Source organism: Nanorana parkeri, unplaced genomic scaffold (assembly GCF_000935625.1).
Source record: "Nanorana parkeri isolate BGI_ZX_2015 unplaced genomic scaffold, ASM93562v1 scaffold1073, whole genome shotgun sequence".
NCBI lineage: Eukaryota > Metazoa > Chordata > Amphibia > Anura > Dicroglossidae > Nanorana > Nanorana parkeri.
Genome location: NW_017307341.1, coordinates 311,076 through 334,957, shown reverse-complemented (window position 1 = coordinate 334,957; position 23,882 = coordinate 311,076). Strand labels below are relative to the sequence as shown.

General features: G+C 43.5%; 1 protein-coding gene across 1 annotated transcript in view; it reads left to right on the top strand.

The window, feature by feature from the left end:
* The window catches only part of LOC108796170 (putative gastrointestinal growth factor xP4), a 40,410-nt gene extending 33,835 nt beyond the window's left edge, over positions 1 to 6,575 (top strand). Inside the window, exons 6-9 of the mRNA XM_018567608.1 lie at positions 694 to 834; positions 2,101 to 2,247; positions 4,081 to 4,230; positions 6,409 to 6,575. Coding sequence (XP_018423110.1) covers positions 694 to 834; positions 2,101 to 2,247; positions 4,081 to 4,230; positions 6,409 to 6,575 — 605 coding nt within the window. The remainder of the gene's footprint in view (positions 1 to 693; positions 835 to 2,100; positions 2,248 to 4,080; positions 4,231 to 6,408) is intronic.
* The last annotated feature ends 17,307 nt before the right edge of the window (positions 6,576 to 23,882 follow it).

Below are 23,882 nucleotides of genomic sequence, written 5' to 3'. Positions count from 1 at the left end.
CACTCGAGCAGACTATTATTGACATGAAGTATTGCTCATCAGAAGAAATGACTGCAGATGCACTCACCAAGCCATTACCAAAGGATCGTCACGGTTTCCTTTGAGAGAAGCTGAATGTCATATAGCAATGCATATGCTGTTATGTCTTTTGAGCTGTAGATGGCTCTGTAATACAATGTTACTTTTCTACATGCATGCATTATCTATGATACACAGGAAGTCCTATATATGTGTTTCCTGCGTAATGCTGCATTCTGTCGATATAAAGTTCTTCTAAGCACGTAAAACTTAATTCAGCACTCCTCAAGATCTCAATGCTTCATCTAAACACATAACCAACACTCCTCACTTCCTGTCTTATAAAACATTGTCACCAGACAAGAAGTGAGAGGGAATCTGCAACTGGAACCCAGACAGAATTAAGAATCTGACCTTTCTAGCCTTTATAGTCATATTCCTCTATTCTACTAAAGAAAAGGATTTTAATTTGTATCTGTATTGCTGTTGGAGATTTCCCTTCACTTCCTGTCTGGTAAAACCATTGTCAGCAGGACAGGAAGTGAGGGGAAATCTCTCTAACTCTACTCTATTCAAAACTTAGACCATACACTTTAAAACTGATGTAGAGATGGTAATAAGTGGAACATATGGATGAAACAGCTCACATCTATTTCTGCTCTCCTTTTTAAACAGATAAGTGCGGAGTCCAACCCAAATCGAGAGACAACTGTGGCGACCCCATGATCACAGAGGAGGCGTGTCTGAAGAAGGGTTGTTGCTATGACAATTCAGTGATGGACAGTATCTGGTGCTACACTCCATGGAAATTCGAAGGTAAGTGAAATGCTGACAATGTTTTCCTATCCCTAGTCCCTGTGCAACATAGTCCACATTAACATTTTGCATTAAAAGTAGGTGTACACCTTAAATTATTGGCATTTCAATTGCTGAAGCATGGTGTATCATAAACACGTAAACTGTGATCAGCAGCAGCCTCTTTGCAGCCACTTACACTTCATCAATAGTTGCATGGCATTTCTCAGGGCAGGTTTCCTGGTGGCATAGACGGCCATGTCTGTGCAATTTGATACTGGTGGTAGTCCCCATTGGGAGATCATGTGACAGGGTGACAACGCAGGTGCACAGTTAAGAGTCAGGGACAGCGTGTTCAAGACAAAGTGAGCGTTGTCACCCAATCGGGGAAATTAATGGACCAGAACCTCCTTTGCAGGATTACTGTGTATTATTTTAATAACAGCTGAAGATTTGAAAATATAAAAAAATGACTTTTGAAATGCCTTCCAGATGTTGAAGCTATTGTGAGAATGTAATGATTGGGTTTACATCTACAGTCTTGGTTAGCCTAGACCAGGAGTGGGCAAACCACGGCCCCCCAACTGTTGCAGAAATGCAAATCCCATGAGGCATTGCAAGATTCCCACAGGCATGATTCCCAGGGACAGATGCATCATGGGATTTGAAGTTTCCCCACAGCTTGAGGGCCGGAGCTTGAACACCCCTGGCTGGGAGTCTGGGACGCAGACAGTGAGTGCTGCCCCAGGGTCCGAACCCTATGAGTGATAACCTTATATTATATATAGTAATAATAATTTAAATAATAGGTTATTCATAACTTTTGGTAAATAATTATCTCTCTTCAGACAGCAATGTTAACTTTCCTCCCCCCGGCAGCAATACTAGGTTAATATTGATGTCTGGGGGGGATTAGAATTGCTGCTTTGGAGGGAGATCTTTATTGCTGCCTGTGTGGGAAGCGATGAGGTTGACAAGGGAGGACCTGTCAGGTAAGCTGTACTGGGCCCTATTGGCAGACCTGCCCGTGTGCAGCCACGCACATCAAGTCGTGTCTATTGGCGGCTGTACGCACCAGCTGTGTAAGCCCAAATTTGCATTGTTTTCCTTGAATACAAACGTGTGCATGGGACCTAAATGAGAGAGCTATGGGGGACTGCTCCTCAGAGAGACCTGATTGGCACTACATGGGCTTGGTTCATCACTTGCTTGGTGTATTTCCCTCATTGCATGTTTAAACTTGATACTGTTGACTCACATACTGACTCTCTTAATTGCATTATGCAGCCACCGAGTGCAATCCAGCAGGACCCAAGGCCAGAGTGAACTGCGGGTACAATGGCATCTCAGAGAAGGACTGCACAGACAAAGGATGCTGCTTCGACGACGCCATCCCCCAAGTGGTGTGGTGTTACCAGCCAGAAATTCAAGCAGGTACAGTACACAGGCTAAGCAGTTATATCTGACCAGTTGTCCAGCAATGACCAATGGATCTTTCTAGTCAAAGATCTCTCTACAAACATGCCGGTTCTCAATGCGTAAACCTGCATGCTCATAACTAGGGAGGGGAGAAGACCACCATCAGATGAAAAAAAAATAAAAGGTGTCTTCTAAATGGTGGCAGTGCTGAGCGAGCGGCTCCCTGTGCTCAGTGTGCAGAGGGGGAGCCACAAGAGCTGAGCTGGAGGAGACCATCTACCGTGTTTCCCCGTAAATAAGACACTGTCTTATATTTTTTTGGGCTCAAAAAAACACACTAGGTCTTATTTTTGGGGTAGGTCTTATTTTTCTTTTTTTAATGTACAACAATCCACACTTATTCATGTACAAAAATATGGTGATCAAGGCAATCGCTGGCCAGAATGAGTGAAGCGCACTTTCACTATCGATTCCTCACAGGCGGAGTGCATCTGGTATCACTCCGCCTGTGACAAGAGCATGCGCTATAGAGGAAGCATCGGCTTATGCGGCTCTGCTCCCTCCGGTGCCGCCTCGCTTCCTCTAGCGCTGGCTTCGTTGGCACCGCTGATTCTCTCCCGCGGCTCTTCAAGTTCCCCCTTATGCGACCACCGGCCCTGGGAATGGTCACAACTAGGTCTTATTTTCGGGGTAGGTCTTATGTTTTAGCAATTCCCAAAAATAGTACTAGGTCTTATTTTCGGGGTAGGTCTTACTTTTGGGGAAACAGGGTATTACTATATGAATGGCTGACTACAACTGTGACTACAACTCCCCAGCGGCCCTCCGGAGATCAGATATGGTAACTCAATTTGAGCCAAGCTGGACTAATGTAAGTTTGCATAAAAGATAAGAGTTCAGCTTTACCACCTGCAGCCAGCAGATTGTGCCCTATGCAAGTTTTTTCTTCAAGTCTGCAAGTCTCTTCAGCATGGTTGTGTGCTAAAAATAGATCTTACTGGGTCAGAGGAGAGGTAATAATGTCTTAATGGAAAACTGATATGGAGAGAAACATGGAGGCTTGGATTGATAAGCATTTCTTAAATGCTACTTGCTTGGTTTTCATGTTGACCCTCTCGCTTGATTACTGTGAGTTATTGTTCTGCAACAAGTATATATGTAGATTAGGACATCTGACCATTTCTCCAACCTTCCAGTTCAGCAAAATTGATTTGTTTCAGAGTTTTCACAGCTGCTATCTAGGAATTGCTGGGGAGCCATGACAGAAGAGAGGGAACAATTAAATGCTTACAACAGCCTCTATGCACTGTGTTAGATGGGTTAGTAAGGGGAATGGCATTGGTCACTCCAAATTTCACACCCCCCTGCAAATACTCACCTTCCTATCATTCCCTCCAATTGAAAGAAGCCAGGTATAGTATAAGTAACTGAGGTGGGACCTCACACAGGGCTAAGCACCCTCACCCCAGCCCGCTTGACAGTGCTCTGGCCCAGCGATTGGCCATTTAGGCACCCAAAGCTGCATTATGGGGAAAAGGGATGTGTGTCACATGACATACTCCTCCATAGAGCACAGAACTTGGATAGGGTGCCACCTGATGGCTGCATTTGATAATATGCAACATCCATGTGTAATATTTTGTTTGCAGGAGGTGGCAGGATTTGTGAGGGTAGGAAAGTTTAGCTAATACTGGTTGTGCCTATATGCAAATTAACCGGCTGCTTTGGCCCACACTTTAAGACTGTTTGAGATAAGGGCTCTATATTTCAAAGCTTAGGCTGCTCCATTAAAAAAACATGTTTCCAGGTAACCGTGATGTAGTAAAGTCTCTTTTATTTTCACTCCAGTGGAACACGACTGCGACGCTGTATTGCCCCATAAGAGGGCCAACTGTGGACCACCCGGCGTCAACCCTGAAGAGTGCATGCAAAATGGATGTTGCTTTGACAGCAGTGTGAATGGTGTACCATGGTGCTTCAAGCCTCAGGTTAAGACAGGTTGGTTGTTTTGCTGCATTTTTCTTTTAGTTTGTTGCAGAAATACTTTCGGAAAAGCTTGCAGAGAATCCAGTCTAACCAGAATAGACATTTCAGTGTCTGGTAGATGCTGGAGAGCTAAACCCCTGACAGTCTTTTCTGTCTCTCGGGGACTCTACTGGTGAGATTTCTGCACCGAGTTTCTGGGCCTGCCCATTATGAGGAGCTCCCACCATCCCTGCTGGAGTATTAATGATTTTACATTTTGTAGAATGTAGCAGGAGGAGCTGAGAACACAAAACAGTGAGTGGGAACATCCTAATCTCCCACGTGGACAGGAACAGAGTTAAACAGGGAGAGCTCAAACCTTGGAGCATTCAAGAAATACAGGAAGCCAGGGGCTGACTTAGCTCACCAGGGTCCACCTATAACGAAATATCACTTTTGGGTCCCCTGACGCTTTAAAATAAATCTACTGCTGCTAAGGTGGCTTCAATTCCTGGTCTCTCTTTTTAAAAATACTACTTGCCAGGCCCTTACTTCCTTAATGTCCCAGTGACACCATGGAGTTGATCTAATTATGACAAATCGGCTGTTCACTTTGCAAGGGAATTTTCCCTTAGCTTAGTGATTGTGGTGTACATTGACTTTGAGAAGAATGTCCAACCATGTGCAAGGAAATGTAAAAAAAAAAACAACATTATTTTTGCTTGCAGATGATTGGATGATGGAAGTAGAGTTTCACCTCATTCACTAAGGGAAAAATTATCTTGCAAAGTGAACAGCCAATCTGCCTTTAGCAAGACTGGGCTTGGAAAGTAGTAGTAAATCAACCCCACTGTGTATGAGTGTGTGACTGGGTATTTCTGGGATAAGAAGTGAGGGGTAACCTTCCCAAAGCGTCCTTAGACAGGAAAAAACAAAACCAAGTAGTAGTTCGAACTGTACTCAGTGGCATATCCAGGGGAAAAAGTAGAAAGATGGACACTGGCACTCCAAGGCAGATCAAGCACATCTATTTATTCACGTACATGTTGCAAAATCAAACACTCACTGAGTGTTTGACTTTGCAACATGTACATGAATAATTAAACGTACTTGATCTGCCTTGGAGTGCCAGTGTCCATCTTTCTACTTTGTACTTTCCTCCCATCGACATCCGTTGCACCCACTTCCTATTAGATGGAACAGTGGTTCTGAGTGTGATGGGTATATGGACTATATCCATGGTATGGCATATGCCCTGGGCGTCACTTGAAGGGGGGGGGCGCCACTCTATGGGTGAGTGAAACTTTGCCAACCCACAGAGACAGCTGACTTTTTTTATCTCCTCACCACTCTTATACACTTCTTCATGCCTGGCTCTTAGCAACCTGGGATGCTCTGGCTGGTTCCCCTGGTTACTAAGAGCGATGTCAGTGAGATCACTGATGGCCCCGAGCTGAGCAGGACACCGGCCAGAGCATCCCAGGTTGCTAAGAACTGGGTGGGGAGAAGTGTAAGGGCCATCCACATCTCCCTGGCTGGCTTATAGAAACCTGGGATGCTCTGGAAGGGGTTCTGCTCACATAGACATCTCCCCACCACTCTGGTTTCTAAGAATCAGGCGGGGAGATGTGTATGACCCTTGCACATCTTCCCGTCTGGCTCTTAGCAACCTGGGGCGCTGTAGCCAGTGTCCCACCCAGCTCCTATCAACCAATGACGTCACTGGTTGCCAGGAGCTAGGCGGGACGCTGGCCAGAGCATCCCAGGTTGATAAGAGCTGGGTGGGGAGAAGTGTAAGGGCCATACACATCTCCCTGCCTGGCTCTTATGAACCAGAGTAGGCAGGGAGATGTGAATGTGGGCGGGACGCCAGCCAGAGAGCCCTAAGTTGCTTAGAGCCAGACGTGGAGATATGTATGGCCCTTACATGGGGCGCCAGGGGCAGAATTTGTTGTACATACGCCTCTGACTGTACTTTATCCAAAACCAAAGAAAAGGCAAAGCGCAATGACTATGTGCAAAGTGCAGGTCCACATCCTAAAATAGCATCAAATAGATAGAATTGGATTGTAAAACACACAGATTTTCATAAAGTTGTATTTCTGAAATTGGACTGGGATCATGTCATGGTTAGTTTGGGTAAAAAATAACATTTAATGAAGTTCTTGTATAAAAGTTATACCGCTTTTGCATAATTTTGCCCTCTGACAGAGACCATCCAGTGCGCCGTGATGCCCAAACAGAGAGTCAACTGCGGCTTCCACGGCATTGACATGGACCAGTGTTACAAGAAGGGCTGTTGCTTCGACTCCAGCGACCCTGATGCCGCATGGTGCTTCTACCCAGACATCACAAATGGTAATGTAGTCCAAGACTGAAGGACCTCTATACCTAAACCACAAGCCTCTAGCCTATATAGCCTTGTCTTGAATTGTATTGTGATTGTAATGTCTTCCTGATATTGTAAAGTGCTGCGCAAACTGTTGGCACTATATAAATCCTGTATAATAATAATAATAATAATAAATATATACAGTCCATGAACAGAGGTTATAATAACGTGAAGCTGGGGAATTACCCGGATTTGTCCTGCCATTCAGTAAACCCCTATGTAGATTCTGATTAATTAATCACTCTTTTATTCCATGCTTCTTTCTTGTTTTCTGCATAGCGGTTGTAAAGTGCCTGTAATCCCTTTGCAATGGATTGCTCTTATTTGCTCTCTTTCTGTTTGGAAAATTTATCTTTAAAAGCATTCTTTATTCACCTGTTCAATAACTGCAAAAAATACCAGCAGATCCCGACAGAAATCAAGAGCTGTCCTGTGTAACCTACAGTTTTATCTCAAAACAGTGCTACCATGAAGTGCATTAAGGCTACAGCTCACCTTCACTCTATGTTATGGAGATGAGGAAAGGGGATGTTGTTTTGTAGTCCTAACAAACTTCCTGCCCTAGGGTGACAACAGGGGCGGGCCGCACTGCCGGCTGCACCGACAGTAGTTCCGTTCCACCCCTGAACAGGACCATAGCAGAAATGTAAAAATTGCTCTGGCCCATGACTGGTAGACAGGTACGAGAGCTGACCTGGTCAAATACACATTATAGACAATGTTTAGACAACTGTGCACGTCCAACCTTTTGTGATAACAATTTGGGGAGGTCCCCTTTCTGTTCCAGCATGTGCACAAAGCCAGCTCCATAAAGACATGGTGTGATTGGTTGGTGTGAGGAGCCCAAGGGCCCTGATCTCAACCTCCTGAACACCTTTGGGAAGAATTGGAATTGCCAATTGTGAGCCTTCTCCTTGTTCATCACTACCTGACCTCACAAAGGCTCTCTTTGAATGAAAAAACACAAAGTCCCACAGATTCACTCCAAAATCTTCTGGAAAGTCACAAAGGGGGACCAACTCTATATAATGTCCAAGGGGGACCAACTCTATATAATGTCCAAATGGGGGCCAACTCAATATAATGTCCAAATGGGGGCCAACTCTGTATAATGTCCAAGGGGGACCAACTCTATATAATGTCCAAGGGGGATCAACTCTATATAATGTCCAAATGGGGGCCAACTCTATATAATGTCCATAGTTATGGAACGGGGTGTGCAATAAGCTTAAAGTGAAGTGTCCACAAACTTTCATCCATATAGTTTATATTATGAAGGATATTTGATGAGACATATTAGTTGCTATGAATCTGATGACTCATTTTGTTTTCTGTTTTCAGTGGTAATCGTGGAGTAAGAAGATCGCCAGGTCACTCACTGCTGATTCTGTCCCGGCTCCTTGCACGCCCCCGATTCTGCCTGATTGTTCTGTTTCCTGGTATTCATATATCAGCAGTGCACGTTTCTATCTCTTGTACAATTTGGTTTGCTTTCAGAAACAATACATCGATAAATCACACAGCAATTGTTGGCTTCATTTATTGTCTTGTTTGTGCATCTCTGTATTTCATCATAAAAGGGTCAGTCTACCCGGAATGGTCACTGTGAATGAATGCCTGTGGGCTGAATCATGAAGGCCTTATTTACATGGTTGGCAGCTGATTCTTATAGGTAGAATCACAGGTGGTTACAGACAGCTGCAGTATAAAGCAATGGCAGATTGACAGGAGCAGCAGCTGGTCGCCGCTATTAGCATGCATCTGCACATCCAAAGGCAGACAGATTGTGGTCTATTTATAAGCAATTCACAGAGCTATTCAGGTCAGATGTATGCAATGTAATACTCTATTATGTTCACTAGATGGAGCTGAGAAGCATAGGGAATAAATGCTTATTTTATTATGCTCCTCAGCTCCATCTAGTGGCCATAATGTGGTATTACATTGCATACATCTGACCCGAATGGCTCTGTGAATTTCTTATAAATAGACCTATAAATATATATCTTTACATTTTAGAATTGCTTACAACATATATCTAAAAAATTTAATTTTTGTGTGTATTCACACAGGATGAATGTTCAGAAAGATTTGTATGGGGCATGGCTCTGTGAATTGGTTTTAAATGAACCTCATTGTGTTCAGGGCTAGTTTAGGGTTGCCACCTGTCCAGGATTCACCCGGACAGTTCGGGTTTTGAATGCTGTGTCCAGGTTTTATGGCTGCAGAAACCCGGACACATGTCAGGCAGACAGGGGCAACCAAAATTAAGATAGGGGCTACTGGCCACCCACTGAAAATAGTCTCAACTGTGATATTTACATATAAATGAGTGGCGCTATTTACATGAAGCCGCGACTCATTCTCCCAATAAAATGTCCGCACGTCGCTAGAGTGTTCGGGTTTGGCTCGAAGAAAAGGTGGCAACCCTAGGCTAGTTATCTATCCCTAGCCGCAGGTAACTGGTGCATGCGCAGATACATGTGAATAGGCCATTGCTTTGTACAGGCTGAGTGGCCACAGCTGTCCACAACCATCTGTGTTTCCAGCCGCAACAGTCTGCTGATTCCTACAGCAGGAATGCACTGCCAGCTCTAAAAAGGGTGTGTGAATGGGGCCTAATTGGCTTCTTATCTCTCAGGGATTTCGCTGGAGATATCTGAAGCTCAGTTCCTGGGTCAAAGACGCCTACCTCGTGTATTCTTTTTATATCTGTCACTGCATAGAAGGGAGATTGCTTATGCAGCATAAGTAGGGATGAGTCTACTGTGTGTGTGTGTTTGGGGTGAGCGGAAGAGTGTTGGAGTCCCCAGGCAGTGTAAGGAGCAGCAATTCTATTTATTCCATTATCACCTGAGTCAAATTGAAGTGGATCCTGCTGACAGCGACTTCACCAGACAGGAATTAGGGAAAAATCTGCAGCCGGGACTGGTAAAACATTGTCAGCATGATAGGAATTGAGGGTAAATCTGACTAGAGGAGTCCTGGATAGCAGTTAAAAAACAGAGAGGGGTTCTAAACCTTTCCCGCTCTATCCAAAACTAAGAAGGAAAGTTTCAGCTAGACAAACTTTAAATTAAAGGGCCATTCCACACAAATACATTCCTCAAAAATGTCTCTCATTTGGAATAACTAATCCCTCTTTTGGAACCAAATGCCTCAGGCCCTCTTCTCAGTTGTTCCCAGGTTTAGTCTAGTGTATAGATCTCTATCATGAATGTACCTTTTAATCACCAAATATGTTCTTCTACACAAAACCTTCTACATAAACCTTTTATTACCATTTTGCTTTTTTTGAACAGCTAACATAAAGGAAAAGCACTTATGGGTTTAGCCGGTTATTTTTAATTCTGCATGATCCTTAAAGGAAGTGTGGTGTAGACATTGTCAGTCACCATTGTCCCTGTTGGAAGATTCCTCCTCTATTCATGATCTGGTGACAACTGTAACATTTTTTTTACTTCTCTGTCACTATCTGCCTCAGTGACAATAGTCACCAGGAAACGTAGATAGGGGGAATCTTCCTAGCGGTTACACAGACAGCAAAAGATAAGCAGAAGCTGTAGCCATGGCTGCTGAAATGCATATGCACACATCAGAAACTGCTATGTTTCTGACTGTAGACCCTTGCCCAAGATAATGACACCAATGTTGTTTATGTTGAAAAGGGCAAGGCCACAGTTTCTTTGGAATAAACAGATATTACATCAAAAGACTAAACCAATAACCATTGTATTAACAATAAGTTAGTGCCAGTCACAGATGAACCGTGAGCACCCAAGTAGTATAAATAGCCTAAACGCTGAACCACCTCTTCAAGACAGGTATCTGACTAAGCACGATCCACAGGAAAACTAAAGCAGGGACCATTAAAACGCTGGCAAAGTAAAATTCACCATACCAGTAAACAAAGAGGCAGGGCAGGTGAGAACTTCCAGATGGTTGCTCTGTCTTCAGGTGAGTAACCTCACCCTTCACTTACATTCAACTGTATGTTAAACTGACAAATCCAACCCAACTAGAAAACCCAATCCAACAGGAGAGCCCAACCCAACTTGAAAGCCCAACCCAAGCCAACTGGAATGCCTAACCCAACTGGAAAGCCCAGTCTAACTGGGACACTCAACCCAAGTGGAAATCCAAACCCAACTGGAAAGCCCAGCCTAACTGGAAAGCTCAACCCAACTTGAAAGCCTAGCCTAATTTGAACACCTAACCCAACTGGAAACCCAAACTCAACTGGAAAGCTCAACCAAACTGGAATGCCCAACCCAAATGGAAAGCTCAATCCAACTGGAAGGCCCAATCCAACTGGAAAGCCCAACCCAACTGCAGCTCCAATCAATAAGCGGCCTGTGCAGCTGCATAATAAGGTAGACAGGGTATAAGGGCCAGCAAAAATGCACTACCATTCTTAAAACAGTAAATGCTCCCCTTTTACTTAAGGTCCACTCCCCCAGCCAATTTTAGTTTTTGGGATTAGATACACTTCCCTGACATTATTTGACATACATAGCCACTAGAGGGCGCCTACACATTTGTATATGATGGTTATTAAATTAATGCAATAATCAAAACAAAGAAAATAAAAACCTTTGTGGTTAAGGGCCCCAAAATATCTTCAGATGCATACCAAAAATAATATTCTCCTTGGAATAGAGTACTCTGCATTGTTTACCCTGGGAGCTTTCACTTCCCTATTAGCAAATACGAATAGGCTGCGGTCAAACTCCGGTTGTAGGAAGTTGTTTTTACAGTTCCACCCTGACCTGGTGATTGCAGAACCCACACATCTTCGCATTTGGCACCAGTGCCATGTCTATAGCCGTATTTATATATACGTGTCATAGCTTGGTAGGAGGTAGTGGCATTCCAGCTACCATATCTTAAAGTGTAGTAGAGTGAGTAGAGAAGGGTTAGACTTTTACTGCTGCAAGGGGCTCGGTTTAAGGGATTTCCCATCACTTCCTGTTTTTGTTGACCATACAGGAAGTGAGGGAAAATCTGCAACAGAGAAACAGGCAATCATATAATAATGACAAAGGGCCCAGCCTTACCCTACATACCTTAAAAAAGGAGTGTTCCCTTTACTTCTTGACCATTAAAAAGGTTTTCCTTGGGACAGTGAGAAATATTTCTAAGGGAGCCCCAAACAGCAATAAAACCTAGCATGGGTTTCAATTAGGGATGCACCGATACCATTTTTTCAAGACCAAGTACAAGTACTTTCCCTCAGGTACTCGCCGATACCAATTACCAATACTTTTTCTTAACGGGACAGGTGACATTTTATAAAAAATACAGACTAATGGTTTTAGGGTAGTTTCTTTATAATTATGAAGAATTGTAACTCAGTCCATGATTATTCAGCAATGGAGAATGGCAACCAGCAATAGAAGACTACAGATCCCATGAATCCATGATTATTCAGCAATGGAGAATGGCAACCGGCACACCTTGGCTGTGTGCAGTCTCCCCAGGGCTGGGTTTGGGTCTCACCAGGGCTGCATTCAGATCTCACCAGGACTGTGTTCGGGTCTCACTAAAAAGTTACCAAACAGGTTATTACTTAACTGTGTCTTTGCCGCTCGTTCCCATATGAAGATATGAAAAATACTCAAGCAGATGTAAAGGATCTTGGGGCAGGCGCATGCGCAGTAGAGATCCACCTCCTCTGCAGTCAATGGTTGCTAGGACTACCGGGTGGCATAGCAACCAATGATGCCAAATGTGTTCCCCGCTCCCAGCATTACAGGAAGATGGAATAGTATCGTCTGCCGTCCTCTCCTGCAACTTGCTCCACCTCCCGGCTCCCACCTCTGACCTAATAATAAAGTACGACAATAAAGTATGTGGGGACAATAATATAAAGGGCGCACTAAAGGGGGACAAACAATGTAAGGGCCAAAATCCAGTGTACCCATCGCACTCCTGACCAAATAATACCCTTAGAGTCGGGTGGGTGCCAAAGTGACTGCAGATGCCTCTGCAATCCAAGATAAGTATATGTATAAAGCCACTCGCACTCCAATAGTATTTCAAGTCAAAAACTTCGACGTTTCGGAACAACAGCGGTTCCTTCTTCAGGCAAACAGAAAGGTTTACTTAAACAATGTAAGGGGGCACTCTAACGGGAAAAACTTATAATTAATTTTTCCCATCAGAGTGCCCCCTTACATTGGTTGTCCCCTTCAGAGTGCCCCCTTACATTAACTATGAAAATAAGGGGGCACTCTGATGGGGACAATCAATTTAAGGGGACACTCGAATGTGGACAGCTAAATATTAGTTGTCCTCTTTGGAGTGCCCCCTTGAGTTAGTTGCCCCCATCCGAGTGCCCTCTTACATTAATTATGAAACTGGGGGGCAATGTGATGGGATCAACTATTGTAAGGGGGCACTTTGATGGGAACAATCAGTGTAAGGGGGCACTCTGATGGTACCATCCAGTGTAAGGGGGCACTTTGATGGGAACATCCAGTGTAAGGGGGCACTCTGATGGGGACAACTAATTATTAGTTGCATCCATTAGAGTGCCCCCTACATTAGTTGCCCCGTCAGATTTTTAAATCAATTTACGCATGTCCATTTGTACCTACAGACCTTCACAGTAATGTGTTGTGCCTCCACAATAGTGCCAGTTTCTTATGTGGCCCCTTGAGAAAATGAATTGCCCACTCCTGCTGTAGACTGTCTCCTTGCCCCTATGTGACAACCCTAGGCCAATATTCCAAGAAAAAGCTCTTTCATATGAGGGAAGTGACTCACATGCTCCTGCATGTCCAGAAGGCAGCTCCAAACGCAAATCCATGGTTGAGTCTGTCCCCGTTACAACCTGGTGTTCAGATAGTAACATAGTATTTGAGGTTGAATAAAGACATAAGTCCATCAAGTCCAACCTATTGCGTGTATGCATTTACGTTTGATCTGGTGTGTGCGTGTCCATATGTGATTTTGCCCCTGTATGTTATGGTCTCCAATGAACTCGTCCAAGAGTTTCTTGAATGATTTCACACTCTTAGCTGCAATCACCTCCTGCGGCAGTGAGTTCCAGACCTTAACGCTCTAACTGTGAAGAACCCCTTGCGCCCTGTGTGTTGAAATTTTTTTTCCACCAATTTTTGGTTGTGCCCTCTGGTCTTTGTTACGGAGCTGACCGTGAAGAGTTTGTTAATAATGTTGCTGTCACCCTTGAACAGTTTATACAAGAAAATCATGTCCCCCTTAATCTCCTAACCTCCAACGAGAACATATATTTTATTTTAACAACCTTGTTTCATAGTTCAGGTCCTCCAACCCCTTAATTAGTTTGGTTGCCCTCCGCTGGACTTTTTCTAGCTCAAGGACATCTTTTCTGAGTACTGGTGACCAAAACTGGACCGCATACTCCAGATGTGGCCGAACCAGCGATCTATAAAGTGGCAAAATTATAGACTTGTCCCTGCAAAACATTCCCCTCTTAATACAGGACAGGACTCTGCTTGCTTTGTTTACAGCAGTCTGGCACTGCAAACTATTCTTCAATCTGGGGTCTATAATGACCCCCAAATCCTTCTCCATTTCCGATTTACCTGGTGGCACACCCATAAGTGTATAGTCCATTTGCCTATTTTTAACTCCAAAGTGCATTACCTTGAATTTGTCGACCTTGAACTTCATCTGCCATATAGTTGCCCAATCCCTGATTTTATCCGGGTCCTCCTGTAATGTTACAATGTCTAAGTCCGTGTCTATTACCCTCCCAATTTTCGTATCATCAGCAAACACTGAGACATTGCTATTTACTCCCTCAACCATATAATTAATAAACATGTTGAAGAGCATGGGGCCCAGCACGAAACCCTGGGGCACGCCACTCATGACCACAGCCCTGTCTGAAAAGGTGCCATTTATTGATACTCTTTGTACACGTTCCTGTAGCCAGTTTTCTATCCACGTGCACACTATTTCATCTATGCCCATAGCCCTCAGCTTGTGTAACAAGCGTTTATGTGGCACCGTATCAAATGCTTTGGATAAGTCCAGATACACTAGGTCCACCGCCCCCTCCCCCCCCATCCAGATCTCTACTTACCTCTTCGTAAAAGGTTAGCAGATTGGTCTGGCAAGAACGATCCTTCCTAAATCCATGCTGGTTGTCAGTTATTATGGCATTATCCCGAACAAATTCTACTAAGTAGTCCTTAATAATTCCCTCTAACAGTTTGCATACTATGGATGTCAGACTAACTGGTCTGTAATTCCCAGGTTGGCATTTTGACCCCTTTTTGAATATAGGTACCACGTTAGCCCTCCGCCAGTCGCTTGGCACTCTACCAGTCATTATCGATTCCTTAAAAATGAGGAACAATGGTCTCGTTATTACCTGGCTGAGTTCTTTGAGTACCTTGGGGTGTAGATTATCAGGACCTAATGCTTTATGTGTATTAAGTAGTTTAAGCCTATGTTGTATCCCAGTTTCAGTCAACCACTCAGGAATATTTTCTGTTAAATTCTGTATTTTATCCTATACATTAAACCCGTCTTTTCCCTTGGTGAATACCGACGAGAAAAAAGTATTTAGCGCCTCAGCCCTCTCTCTGTCGTTTGTAACTAACCTCTAATTTTCGTCCTTTATTGGGCCTATCTGTTCCTTTCTCCCCCTTTTACTGTTTATGTATTGAAAAAAAATGTTGGGGTTCCTTTTACTAACTGTGGCGATATACTTCTCACATTCAATTTTAGCTGCCCGGACTACTAGTTTACATCTTTTATTACATTCTTTGTAGTTTTGGAAAGCCAATACTGTCCCCTCCGTCTTATACTTACTGAACGCCACTTTCTTTTCCTTAATGTGTTGTTTTACTGTTTTATTTAGCCATATAGGTTTTGTTTTTGATCTTTTACTTTTGTTAGGTATTTGGTATTTGTCGTAGTTTATCAAAGTTAGCCTTTCTGAAGTTTAGGCTTCCCGTCCGACCAGCCCATTTCCCTTTCCAGTACCCAATATTAAAAGCACTTTAAATAAACAGACATCAATAGTTGAACAAAATGTCAGAGCTTGTAAAAAAGCTTATATTGGCAAAATCGTTAGAGGGACAGGAGAAAAAGGAACATGCCTATACAACGGCAGATACAGGTCCTGTTAGAGAATCAGATGGTGGAGAAGGGGCTGACTTCAACACCTCGAGGGCTGTTGCAGAGCACGTAACGGAATTGTCCCTGGAGGGTGACAATTCCTCCATCTTGGTGACAATTCCTGGCATCTTTGAGAGAGTTGCCGAATGTGAGAAGCTACCTGAGAAGCAGTGGGCTGATGTGCTAATGTTCTTTATAACAGGGGAGCTCCGAAAGGCATACTTTGACTCACAACTGCCGAATGCCAAGGTGTATCTTAAACTCAAAGGAAAATTCCTAGTCACCATGTCTTCAATCCTGTCTACTAGTGCCTCACAATTTATGTACTGCATATATATCTTAAAAGATATTAAACTATTCACATAATCTACAGAATTTTCTGAATTTAGATAAAAATGTGAATGAAAGTGTAGAATTTTTTTTCTAATTTTGGATAGATTGAGGGGTTAGAACCTTGTGTCATGCCCCATTGTCACCGGCATGGAAATAAGAAAGAATCTCGAATTTGAGTTTTCACCAGAAGTAGAACTCTTGCAGTGGGGAAACTTGTTTCTGTGACAACTTTCTAAGAGGGGAATAACTCCACAGCTCTTTGCTACAATCACACAGCCAGTTCTGGGCACTAAGCCATCATTTCACCTTCCTGGGCACCTTCTACCTCTGGTCTCCATAGTTGCTGGCTGCCATGGCTCTAGGTCCTCTTTTGCATACAACAGTTCTTAGTAACAGTATTTCTCGGAAACACAAATAAGAAAAGAGCATTGTTGAGCCCATTGTTCACCTGTTTGTCAACCCAGTGATGAAATATGTTATCTGACACATTTTCAAGTGTGGATTATTGGGAAACGAGAAGAACTATTGACAGGGTTCAGGTTCAGGAAGGTAAACTTGCCTCAAGTATATTTATATGGAGTCTGAGGACCGTTTCAGAACAGGGTTGTTATTCTTAGTCACCAACACACTGCGTTACAATGGCCCTGAAAATGTTACTGGGCTTAGCCTTCATCCTGGTTTCTGTTGGGTTCATGAAGACCGATGCTGGTCCCATTTCATGTGAGTTTTTCAACTTCTTTTACTGAATATGATAAATGTTTAAGCTTCTTAATAGAGATAGATAATTCTTAAAGTCGAAGGTCAGGCCAATTGTAGTTCTCTGCTCCTTCTGAATGTGAGAGGTTTTCTTCTGAAAATTATCAGGGTTATTCACAAAAGGGTTTGGAGAAGGCAGGAGAAGTGAACAGTCTAGGCCAAAATAGCTGATTTGGAAAAATCCTCCAATTCAGCTCACTTTCCAGTTCAGCTATGTTCTTAGATTTTTCCCTTCTCCTGCCTTCTCCAAACTCTTCACCTTTATTGAATAACCCTGTATGTAAATAAGCAGTCAGTATTATAGAGAAATGTAAAACACAAGCAAGTATTTTATTGGTGCGACAAGGAACATAATGAAGAAAATGCATACAGAACCCTATACATTCCTTTTAAATATATATACACGGATGTTTTCTCTCCAGAGTCTGTGAGTAACGGACGAGTAAACACTCTTAAATCCATTAATCTCCTGGGAATACCCGTGTTTAGACTTCTTCCCTGAGACCAAATATTGTGGATTATTAGGAAAAATAACAGCTCCCTAGGTAAACAGCTTTCTGTATTGAGACAAAACAATGGCCGTTTATAAAACGAGAGCACGGGACGAGAAGTCAGGGGTATTGTGAACTACTCAAGCACCGAAGACAATGGCTTTATACGGGGCCATGATCCTAAGCCTCACCTTGGTTCTCCTCCAGGTGTCACAGATTGCATCAAACCCTGTACAGGGTGAGTATAGGGGCTTATTCTACTACAAAACATGGGCAGCGAAGATCAGTTTACAGCATTGTTGGGAAAATACCGGTCATCTATTTAGGCAAATCACTCCACAATTAAGGTTGTTTAGCTTATTTCGTTTTGTGTTCTTCAATTTTCTTTTCTATGTACTTGATTATTTGTGTTGCTTTAATTTTTTATTGTACTTTTTTGTAGTTTTTTTCTGTGATGAAAAACATAAAATAACAAGGCTAATAGGGGGCTGTTGACAGTTGAAAGGATCTTTCTTAACCCTCAGGAGCATTTAAATTCAATTGCACCCTTAACCTGCTATTGCTGGCTATGCACATATACAATACCTGGCCAACAAAAGGTCACACATTCTAATATATAGTTGGACCTCCTTTAGCTTTGATTATGGTGTAAAGTCTTCTCCAGCACATCCCAAAGATTCTCAATGGTGTTAAGGTCTGGAGTATGTGGGGGCCAATCCATGTGTGACAATGATGTCTCATGCTCCCTGAACCACTCTATCAGAAATTGAACCCGATGAATCCTGGCATTGTCATCTTGGAATATGCCCAATGTTCCATCAGGACATGGAGGCATAAGGTTGCTGAATCTAGACCTGACCAACCGAAGCAATCTCAGATCGCAACACTGCCCAAAATCCAGGTGGTGATTTTTTTTTTTGGCCAGTCCGTGTATATTTGGTGCTACAGCACTCAGCTTTATTCTGTGCCACTACATACAGTATATGTGTGTGGCCAGTGGCATAGTTTTTTGCTGAGAGCAGGCTCAATCGTTTGCCAATATCAGTCCCTGCTCTCAAGGAACTTACAGTCTAAGGTCCCTGTCTCACTTACATACTAGGGCCAGATTTGGACAGGAGCCAATTAACCTTTCAGTATGTCTTTGGAGTGTGGGGGGAAGCCGGAGTATCCAGAGAAAAGCCATGCAAGCACACAGAGAACATGAACACTCCATACAGATAGTGTCCTGATCAGGATTCGAGCCCCCGGGGGTGCAAGGCAGAAGTGCTAACTACTAAGCCGTCTATGCTGCCCATCCCTGTCACTGTTTTTTTCTTAAAGGCCTGGCCCAACCAAACCTGGTAAAGGGAGAATGTTAGTGTGATAAATCACCCACTGGCTTTTTAGACATTTTGGAGGCTCTTTAGTAGAGAGAGCCACATCACAAATCTTTACTTTCCCAGCCGTGTTCTTCTAATAATAAAATAAAAATATGAAAAATAAGATTATATATCATAATAATGTCCTATAACATCTAGGCAGAAACTGTGTGTTTGATGACGCATTGTTTCAGTGTGAAATGGTTTTCTGGTTCTACCTATACCATTATATTTATCATATTTATGTATTGGTGATGCAAACCTGTCATGATCTCAGCAGTTTGAGTTATCACCTTGAACAAGTATTCAAAATGGGACTTTTTACTGTTTTCTGACTTTCCCAGTCTGTGTACTTGTCCCATGGCAGTTACTTTAAGTAGATGTAAACCCTGAATGACATTTTGTTTGCTAGAGCACTATTTTGACTTTTTTATTTTCAATAAAACATGGTTTCTCTTTTGTTTCATCTTTGGTTGCATGCCCATGCTGCTAATCTCCTGCAGCTTCTTCATGCCTGCATATGCTTCAGGGATGGCCATACAGCATATTTCAGTGTACAACAACAGTGGGCCATCCTGCATGATTTGTGTTGGCGCGGCTGCTTCTAGTCTCCATTGACAAAGCAGGAGAGCATTTGGAAAAGAGGGACTTTATGTCGTCACCCTAAAACAGGAAGTGACTGCACAAGGACCTTCATGGAAGGATCCCTGGGTGTTATTTGTATCAGAGTTGCTGAGGTACCCTGGTACCTGAGCTACCAGTTGTACAGCAGGGAGCAAGGAATAAGGTAGGTATTCCTGCCAGTTCCTTACCCCCTAGACAAATGGAGAGACTAGACTTTGCTGTGTCTGAGGGGGTGCATTGGTTTTCTTTTAGTTCTCACTGGAGTTGAAGTATTCTAAGCTATTGGTTCTGTAAGGGAATTAACTGGCAGGATTGTTGATGATGCATATGTGTCACCTTGGTTTCTCACCTACACATGGTATAGCTCAGGGAAGCTTTAAACAAATTTCGAATGATCTGGGTAGAATGGCTTCAGGTACCTGGTTTTGGTACCATATTGGTGAGAATATGAAAGATGATACCAGTAATATTTTGTATTGGGATTTTTTTCTCTTGGATCAGAGGGATGGGATAGATTAGAATATGTCATGTTTTACATTTGAAACGTTGGGTTTAGTTTAGTATCTTAGTTTTCTGTTTTTTGGATGTAGGTTGCCTTGTATTGAGATTTTTGTTAAGTTGTATGTGTTTATCAGAAAAACCCTTCTTAATTAATAAAATATTGATGAAAAAAATAAACAAAAACTCTTACCTTCCCTGAGCCAAAACCTTCTTCATTTTGTGGCTCACATGCTCCCCCTTCCAGACACTGCATCTCATAGTAGGAGGGTTTAAGCCAGGGGCGCCCACTATTTTTTGTCTGGAGATCTACTTTTCAAATGACGAGCTCATTGAGATCTACCAACGAAAAAACACCTGCATTCAGGGGCGGGAGGGGGCGTAGGCTGCGCAGGCAGCCCCCTCGCCCACAGTGCGATCGCCTGCATTAGTGCCTGTGTTCCAGTCCAGTGCGATCCGCAAAAATGCTGCAAGCACTATTTTTGCAGATCGCACTGGACTGGAATGCAGGCACTAATGTGCCTGCGTTCCGAGTGCGGGCGATCGCACTGTGGGCGATGCCATTGACTTCAATACAGCTCCACACCCCCTCTAAAAAGCCCCCTGATATTTGCCTTTTAAAATAGAAAAAGAAATTGAGGACACAAAGTCCTCAATCTCTTTTTCCTGGTCATATCCATGGCAGCGCTGACAAATGGGTTTTCATCCCCTACCCCTAGTTGACAGGAACAATAAAGGGTTAACATGCAGTACCCTAGCCTATATAAGCCCCTCCTCTACCTGAGTTTCCCAGTCTTTGGGGGGGGGGGGGCGGAGCCGCTGTGACAGAACGGACGAGCAGTGAGGGAGAGAGAGGCGCCGGCTGTCAGATCCTGGCCGAGCGTCTCTCTCTCTCTCCTCACCGCTCTGCATTAGTTAGTGACAGCGGCTCCGTCCTCCGCCCTCCCCCGCTGCTGGTTCCTTCACTACTTCTCGGATCCCCGCTGGGGAGAGCAGCGGGGATCCAGAGAAGCGGCGGGAGGAGAGGACATGGCGATCTACCAGTGATCGCTACGCGATCAACTGGTAGATCGCGATCGACCTTGTGGGCACCCCTGGTTTAAGCAATAGAGGCAGTAATGCCAATCCAGAAAGCAGTGGGTATGACTAGCAGGGTTATTCACAAAGCTGCCAAAGGCAGCCGAGTGACTAAACCAGCTGAAGTGAATTCCGGCTATTCACTCGGGCTCAGTACCGCTGATTTCAGCCGTACATCGGCTGCCTTCGGTCAGCCGATCATGCTCTGCATGTTCAGCTGAGCCGAAGTGCAGAGGGACTTCGACTCAGCCGATCCAACATCTGGATCAGCTGAGCCGAAGCTCCGGCAGCTCACTCGCTGCCGTTCGTCCCTATTCTCCGAATGGCAGTGAGTGAATAGCTGAATGCTGCAAGCGGCATTCAGCGTGGCTATTCTGCTCTGTACGCCCAAGTTAGCGAGCAGAAAAGAAAATAAGTGAAGAAAAAAAAAAAAGTTACAAAATTATTTGTAAAATGTAAATACATTGGAAAATTACAAAATGAATAAATATATTCTAAAGAGGAAAAAAAACTATTGGGCGGAGCTAGCAGCGACAGCTAGATCCGCCCAACTATGTTTTCTATTGGCCGGAACCTGCCAGAGTCTTCTGGCAGGTATTAAGAATTGTGAATAGCACGTACAGCAGCCCTTCGGTTCAATTGTATCCTTCGGCTCAAAAGTGAATAACCTTGTAGGTGTTTGTCAGCTGCTATTTGACAATCTTCAGTGAATCGGCGGTGCTGATAGCCGTGTCCCCTGCAGATTTTTTTTTCTTTTGACTGTTAAGCTGGCCATACACCTTACAATTATCTGCAGATTTTCTGTGGTCAGATGGAAAAGGTGCAACAGATTCCTCCATCTACACTTAAAGTGACATTAAACCCTCAGATTTTTTAACATAAAACAATACTGTAATGTGCGCCTTACTGTAATCCATGGTTGTTTCCCTTCTCTTTGCTGCTCTTCCTTTTAAATCCTCATGTCTTCTCATGCTAGGGGAGAACTTCCCTTTGCAGATGAGTGCCTCTTCCTGTAGTGCTGGCTCAGGTTGTGAACCTTCACATAGAACAAAAGTTCTGCCAGGCATGAGAAGAGATACAGATTTAAAAGGAAGAGCAGCAAAGAGAAGGGAAACAACCATGGATTACAGTAAGGCGCACATTACAGTATTGTTTTATGTTAAAAAATCTGAGGGTTTAATGTCACTTTAACTGTGTGGATGGAGTAATCTCCACCTAGGCCAATCTGTTGCACTTTTTCCATCTGACCACAGAAAATCTGCAGATAATTGTAAGGTGCATGGGCACCTTAATGCAAGCAGCCACAGTCTACATGAGAGTGGTAACTCTGCTCTGAATTCAGGAGCAGTGCAGCATTGTTGCCACACCGTCACAGGAAGCTGCATTAGGTGGAATTCACTGGCAGGGTCAGCAGGTGTTTCTGGGACTTTTCAGAGGGAATAAGAGAAAGCTGTAGGTGCAGATACATTTTTAATGAATTGCCACAGCACATATTGTTAAATGGGAGGCCACAGTTCTACTTTAGGGTTACGTATTGCTGTTTTATATGAGCCAGCTTTTAATTTTAGTTACCTTGCAGAAATCCCACTGTACTGTACATGTGAAAGTACTTTGCTATCATTTAATGTAGTTTCTTTTTGATTAATTGTCTGAAACGGATCTCACTTTTTCTAGCACAATGTACCTTGGCACCACACGAGCGCACTGACTGTGGCTTTGGAGGCATCCCTAGAGATGAGTGCCTATCAAAAGGATGTTGCTTTGACTCCAGGGTCTACGGGGTGATTTGGTGCTATAAAAATCCACAGCTAATAGCCCCAGAACCACCTGTAGTAGAGGAACAGGAACTGCAGGAGCCTCAGGAACCACAAGAGCCACAGGAGCCACAGGAAGAGCAAGACTCACAGGAAGAGCAGAAGCCACAGGAAGAGCAGGAGCCACAGGAAGAGCAGGAGCCACAAGAAGAGCAAGAGCCACAGGAAGAACAGGAGCCACAGGAAGAGCAGGAGCCACAAGAAGAGCAAGAGCCACAGGAAGAACAGGAGCCACAGGAAGAGCAAGAGCCACAGGAAGAGCAAGAGCCACAGGAAGAGCAGGAACCACAAGAAGAGCAGGAACCACAGCAAGAAGAAGGTGATTCAGATTCCCAAGAGACTCAATCAGATGAGGACGAGGAAGGTAAATGTATAAAGTAAATGAACAGTGAATTGATTATTGATTTATGTCGCATTCCTTTATAGATGCAGCAAAAGGTGCAAAAATGTGCTGCAGAATGAAAAATATCTTCTTGTATAGAATCTTGTTTATAAAATATGAATGGAGATAATACAGGTCATATCCAGGATGGATTCTTTCTGCCTGGGAGCATTGCACAATTATTTGACCTGACTCCCCTGATTGAAAAAAATGAACAAACCCCCCCCCCCGCAGCTTATATTGGAATGCAATGCAACTTGTAGTGGATATTACAGCAGCTAAAGGGAATATACAGAGGTCATACAGTTTCTCTTTGTGTTTATAGTGATTACTAAAAAATACAATGGGAATTTATATACACAATTGAATGAGTCAGAGCAGTGACCGCTCGCCCGCTCGCCCGCTCGCCCGCTCGCCCTCTCTCTGTGCACTCCATATAAACTTTCAGTTACAGAAAGCAAACATCTGGTTAGTTTTCTCTTGGTTACTTAAACGCTCTGTGAATACTGTTATTTAAAAATGTAAAAGAAAAATACAAAACATTAATTTAAAACGTATAACTATGCATTAGTAAACAATTTTTTTTTAAATAAAGCTGTAAAACCATTATACTTTCATTTAACTGTTCTTAAGTGTAAGTGACCATAAAGAGAAGTCTACAATCTGTGTACTAGCAACTGCAGAGCAAATGTCATCACAATTTCCAGAAGCTGATAACTTTCATAGTGGTGACACTAGGGGGGGTGCGGTTCGCACCCGGGTGACACCATTGGAGGGGTGACACCAAAATGACTAACAGTCATTTTGGTGTCACCCCCTCTGAAAAGTCGGGCACTCGGTCAT